Source organism: Carya illinoinensis, chromosome 16, assembly GCF_018687715.1.
Source record: "Carya illinoinensis cultivar Pawnee chromosome 16, C.illinoinensisPawnee_v1, whole genome shotgun sequence".
In the NCBI taxonomy this organism is placed as follows: domain Eukaryota; kingdom Viridiplantae; phylum Streptophyta; class Magnoliopsida; order Fagales; family Juglandaceae; genus Carya; species Carya illinoinensis.
This window is the reverse complement of record NC_056767.1, coordinates 24,391,175-24,397,880: the sequence shown is the minus strand read 5'-3', so window position 1 is coordinate 24,397,880 and position 6,706 is coordinate 24,391,175. Positions and strand designations below refer to the sequence as shown.

At 36.1% G+C, this 6,706-nt stretch overlaps 1 protein-coding gene across 1 annotated transcript; it reads right to left on the bottom strand.

Moving 5' to 3' along the window:
* Positions 1 to 1,524: 1,524 nt before the first annotated feature.
* LOC122299393 lies at positions 1,525 to 6,706 on the bottom strand. Its single transcript, XM_043109648.1, has 5 exons — positions 5,900 to 6,706; positions 4,664 to 4,816; positions 2,302 to 2,400; positions 2,003 to 2,158; positions 1,525 to 1,914 (listed from the first exon to the last, which is right to left on the bottom strand). The coding sequence occupies exons 1-5, from the start codon at positions 6,482 to 6,484 to the stop codon at positions 1,786 to 1,788; spliced, it is 1,122 nt and encodes a 373-aa protein (XP_042965582.1). The 5' UTR covers positions 6,485 to 6,706; the 3' UTR covers positions 1,525 to 1,785.

Here is a 6,706-nt window from a genome sequence, read left to right as displayed (position 1 = left end):
GATCTTTCTAATCATATTTAGTTTATGAATACTTCCAGAATTAATTTTGTAAATATCCCAAATCATGGTGAATTATTGACCATTTGTGATGACTTTATGAGATTGATTTTCAGCTCCAAAGGTCACACACACACACTCTGAAGGCAAAATAGACATAAAGTAGGTTTTATAATATTTATCATTGTCCATGTGGATTTCTGGAACAACGTATATATTGTGCTCTAAGGAATGCCAACCCACATCTAGGCTTTTACTTTAAAATGCATAGTCAACAATAGCATGATAGAAGTCTTTGTAAATTATAAAGAACAATAACTTCTCGTTCTATTTGTATTCACTCAAGTACGTACGTACGTGATAACACAATTATAGACTTGCAACTTGTTTCCACAAATACAAGAGTGCGTCGATCGACTGCATATAAACCTGGCTTTTGGAAAACTAATAAGCTAGACAACTACAAGGAATCAGACTAATCACAACACATGTGAATGTGTTGGCCGAGGAGAGGTATGGGTGGTTTGATCTTGAAGATCTGAAACCTAAGAATTCAATAGTGGGAAGAGATTTTACAAAAGTAAATACATAAATTGACATAATTTCATATGATACGTTAAATCTACTTTATAATAAAATTAACTTTACAATCTAATATACTACATCAAGCCACATTAGTTTGTGAGTTTATCTTTATATAATCTGTTTATCTTTATAATCTCTTTGTGGCTTAAGAATTTCTCTAGTGGAAAATGTGAGGAAGGTGCCTGAGTTAAAACAGAGAGAAAGGGGAATAGAAAGGGCCTTGATCAGGACTTGAAAACTCGCTCATTGTCAACACTACTAATTTTGAAATCCAATAAAGATTGTGTAACAATCTATTACCAATCAAAAATAGTATGTCCCCACAGTCCTGTGATTAGCAATAATCCCACTGAAGATTATTGTACAGGCAATATTCTTTAGAATGATTTTACCTAGGATGATAGGAATCCTCTAGTACATTATTAAAATGGCTGCCAACTTTCAATTGGGAGCAGTACCATCTGGAAAGAGCTTTTAGACACCAATCTGGAACCTCTAACTCACCCAAGGGAAATTGTACACCATGTAGGAGATACAACTGTACCTTAAAAGTAGAACAAGAACTGTGCCATTCAAACTTCTATACCACTTGGATCTCCTATGTGCACACAGGTGGTTTTTTTTTTTTTTTTTCAATCTCTTCTTGGCTTCGATCTGGCATCCACAACCGCCATCACACCATCCATAACACATTGACAGCAACCTTTCCCCCTTCCCAGAAATTATAAGCACTGAGAATTTTTCAAACAATATTAAAGTTCCTTGGGTATTGTAATCGATTTATCTTCACTAACATTAGAATTTCATTTATTTATCAAAAAACATTAGAATTTCATCAAAGAAATCTATCACATATTGAGCTATGCCATATAGAAAATCACCAGTTAGATTCAACAACCTGAAACAGAACTTAGCATAGAAGGCATTTGCAACACAAGCATATATCAGAACAATAGCATATGATGTTACTGATTCCTATTCATTTCAGATAATTTTCATTAACATATATCCGCCAGATTGCCACAGAAAGGCCAGTCATATCAAAACAAGCAAACAAGGGTTGAAGCTTCACACCAAAGAATCATTTCTTCATCATATATTGCAGGAAATTAAATCTATACATGATGAAAAGGAGCAAAAAGAAAGCAGTGTCCAAAAACCATCAGCAGTGAGGTCACGAAGAGCCTGCCACCATTCTTAGAATCAAGCTAGCACTTCAGCCTTACAGACAGGGCAGGCTTTTTTCTGTGCAAGCCACTGTTTTATACATTGTATATGATAGTTGTGTCCACAATCCAGTTTGCCCATCTCATCATCTGCTTCATATTCCTCCTGCATGTACAAATAAGTTTTAAGGCCAACTCCATGGAGATTGACAAGAATTGACAGTGAACAGGCAAACAAGTTGTTACAAGCTCACCTGACAAATGCTGCACTTCCTATCTACTTGCTTGGACACATGCGGTGATAGATCATTCATAAGTGAGTGCTTAATTTTCCTGAGGCAGCGACCTATTTCCTCTTCTTTCAATCCAGTACTCACATAACCAATTCTCTCACCAAGCTCGAGCAATTCCTGTTTGCCACATGAAAACAAGGGATTTATTGTAGAATGCTCCCAAGATGATATGTAATACAGATACAACAAACATTAGGAGACCTAAGAATAAGGGGACAACAATTAATTGAAGATGCAGTTTATGAGTAAAATCAACAAACCTCATATGACATATTATCTACATCGAGTCTCCAGTCTCTATATCGATCGTGCATGTCAAATCTTCCTCCCATTAGTAGACTATTCTGGAGCATCATAATCTGCACCAGCCAGCACTGATTTAAATGCTTCCTAAATACCACATGATTCATCTAAGTAGAAGCTTCCCCTCACAAATTTGTTACTTCACCAAAATGTATGCATGGCATTCATTACAAGCCATAAATTTACATCTCTAGTACAACGAGTAACTAATTAGGTAAATCCATTGTGGACAGTCCTTATCTGTTAGATACAAAGATATACAGAATATAGATATATACCATAAGGGTTTACCAATGTTGATAGACTAATCCATCTATAATATTGAGCCATAAACGAACATCCATAATTAAATTCAACAGTGGAAAAGGACAATTTATAGCATCCAACCTATTAATGGCAATACCATAAACCGACGTGCAATTATTTACAAAATCCCTCTTACTTTGAGTCTCAACACCACACTTTTTTGAGTCTCAACACCACACTTCCATTAAAGCACATCGTTAAACTGCTTCTATTGGGTAAAGTTGTTCATTAATGATTTTTAGCAAACCCAACAAATATTCAAAGATCACAGAAACAATTACGCATTTCTCCCCGGATCATTTTAAATGACTCCGGAATGACGAAAAACATGGTCTACTTTAAAAGCATATATGGCTCACTAAAATACATTGTCCGAAACCAGGATCATTCTATTGGATCTTTTTATTCAAAAAATTCTGATACAATTATTTATTAAAATCAATAACTCAACTAGCGGGCATACATATGCAAATAGAGTCAACAACAGCTCAACCAGTCTGAATTATTTTAAATGATTTCTGGTACTGAAAATTAGTTCATTGAATGGTCATATACTGAAGACAAGTCCATTATTTCTCATGGAAGTTAAAGGAACCTAGACTTGAAACCTACTTGTGAAGCAAAATTCATCCCCCTCTAATTCTAAGGACATACAACGTCTCATATAAATTAGCCAGGCTAGGTATCTTATAATTAGCAATAGTGACTAGCTATGTGCATGATCTTTTGCTTTTTTTCTTTTGATTGGTAAGTAAACTATATTAATCACTTAAACTTGAAGAATTTCCAAAGGGAGTCCCCTCAAGAAACACGCACCCCCAGTTATGTGCATGATCATGCAAGTGGAAAAGATGTGTGTATGTATTAAATCTAAAGTTTTTTTAAGAATGAATTCATACCAGATTTACTAACAATTTTTTAGCGTTGAGTGGTGTATTTTTTTATAAATTAAATTGACTTTGGAAAATAATTGGAAAAAAGGGAAGAAGTAGGTGACCTAACCCCTCAAGCCTTATCTCTTCTCCAAATTATATTCATCATCACCATCGTATAGGGGATCATAAAAGTCCACAGACCAATCCAAGTAAATAATCTAGGAAGATAATATCCAATCAGCAAGTCACTCTTAAACTAATTTTTCAGCAAGTGTATCAAACAAATTCATGTTCTTCCACCGCTTTATCCCATTGCTTCTCATCTTTTGGCCTTTTTTCTGTTTTGGGGGGAGGAGGGGGGGAGGGGGAGGGGTGGCGGGGAGCAAAAATAGGGAGGAAGGATGACACCTTTTTACTTTTCCTAAAGAAATTTAAAAAAATGGCAGTCAAAATTTCACTAGCTTTCTTCTTGAGGAGTATTGCAAAGGAAAACCCCATTCATTTGACGCAAGCTGATAGAAAACCCCATCATCATTAAGGGTCCATTTGGCAACACAACTGTTCTCAAGTACTCTTAGATATTTCCTTTCCAAACATTATTCAAACACAAAACACTTTCAATTTCAAATCTTAAACCTTTTCATCTAATCATTACAAATTTCCCAAACTCCCAAACAAAACACGAAAAACAATACTATTTTTTCAAATCTCAAAACAAAATAATATTAAAAATTTATATTCAAATAGTTTTTTAACTTTATAATATTTTTATTCAACTTTTTCTCTCTCCTTTCCAAAACCTAATAAAGCATCTTTAACTCAAACTATTTTACTACCATGCACAGATATAATGAGATATTCTAAGTATCCAAACGGATCCTAAGTTTAAGTACAGTGGCGATAAACTGCAGGAGTTTTTTTTTCAGCAAATAAATTAGTAAAAAGGTAAGACATCCAAAGGCCTTTCCATACAAGGTGCATGGGGGCATGGATTACAAATCATCTACAATTATGCTGCGCAAATCCTACCAACCCAAACAAGGCACAAGGGAGCAAGAGTATGATAGGTTAAAAACAAAGAAAGAAAATCAGCATACCCAAGAACTATACAAACAGAACACAGAGAGTATGGACAGACCTCAGCAAGGCCCTCAGGAGAAGGATGGCGAGCATGGCGGTAATACCTACTTCCAAATACCTCTGGTCCAGGGAGCCTAGATACATAGTCGGGGTCAGAATCCAAAAACGATATAGGCTCAGGGTTCACTGTTCGCCTTGATAAACAAGGCCGCTGCCAAGATAAATGAAGCACAATCAAGCAAAATAAAAATAAAAATAAAAAATATGTGGAGCAACCTAAACAAAGTCCAATACTCCAACCCATTAATGGATCAATATATGGAAAAAGGCAGAGAACGCCCTCCTCTAACTCAACCAGTGAAATGCTTATTAGAAAGTTGCATATAAAAGTCTCCTAATTAAGGCTGGGTCCTGAAAATGAAAAATTCATGAAATAATAAATTGTCTCTCTATCTTGCGTGCACGCATTTGTGAAAAGGTACAAATAAAAAAAATCCAGTGACTTAGTTCCATGAGGCACGAAAGTCAAAATGTAAGGCAAGACAAGTAATATATACTCAAAAACTCCCAAAAAATTCAAAAAGTGCCATAAAACAAAGCAGTGAAATTTTCCTGCACAAAAATGATATTTTCCTAACACAGAAGTAATACCGCAAAAAAAAAATAAATAAATAAATAAAAATGAAAAGCTTAAAAATCTGAAGAAAAAAAGGGCGAAGAGCCCCACCAGCAATAAACTCGTCCATTTCATAGTTTTGAGAAAAACCAACCAAAAGTTTGTTTTCTAACAAGGATTTAATTCAAAGAGAAAATTAGATGAGCTAAAAATGTGGACTTCTCTTCTTTAGATAAGCGAGTTGGGCGCAAACTCACCAGGAACTTTTTATCTTCTTCTATTTTTATTTCTTTTCTTCAGATTATTTTCTTCTATATATTGTGAACCAAACAGAAAACAAAACTTGTGCATGCTGCATACAGACAACCATGTTAACATATCAGGAAAATGTATGAACCGCATAATGATCAACATCATCTTTTACCCTGCAAACCCAGACAAAGTACCCAAGACAGCCATTTCTACCGACAAAATCCACTCATTAATGAAAACCACATTTCTAAGTAAAGAAAAAATTACAAAGTGAGAAGAAATTAAGAAGAATAAAAAATCCACATACTATAAAATCATCCACAAGTCATAGTAGAAAATATTCAGCCAAATAAAAATAATAAAATCAGATTAGAAAAGGTGAGACAGGGAGCGGAGAGGCAATGAAGATAATAAAAAGACTACTACCTCCCTATGAGTCATCTTCTCCCCATCAATCTTGCCTCTCCCAGAGGATGCATTCCTCCTCGCCACCACGCAATCCTCCGCAGAAAACCCAATTCCGGGGCCACACCAAACATCTTGCGCATCCATACAATTTATAGAATTAGACCCATCAACCATTCCTCCCTGATGGCTCTTATTACTCTCCTTTTCCATGATGTTGCTCTTGTTCTTTTTCTTTTTCTTCCTGCTCTTCTTGCCCTCCCAATCAGCGGAGTCCCGAATCACTGCCGGAACCGACACCTGATGCGACGCCGAGGCCGTGCATCCCAGGCCCCTAAACTTAGCTGATGCAAAGTTGTTCTTCTTCTTGCTGGTACTATTCGTGGGTGGTGTGGTTTCGCCCGTTGTGGTGGAGCTGGTGGTGGAGAAGGTGGAGAGGAGGAGGGAAGATATTGTGGATTTGCAGCGAGTGGATTGGATAATGGAAGGGATTTGCGGGTCTGAAATAGGAGGATCCATCTCTGAGATTTGTTGGTAAAATTGGCTTCTAGGTCTCCTCCATTTCATTTGTTCTCCCACTGAAGATGCCTCTGTAATAACAGGCATAGTTTCTATGCACTTACCAGAAGAGCGACAGATAAATTTGGAGTTTTTTTTTTTTTTATCAATGGAGGAGAGAGTTTGAGGGAGAGTTTATGAGAGGAAGACAATGCATAATGTAGTGTGAGAAGTCATTAAGATTACAGAGGAGAGAGGGAATAGCTTTGAGTTAGTGGAGAGAATCGATTAAAGAACTGATTTTGTGGGTTAGTTTTTCTTTCTCTTCTT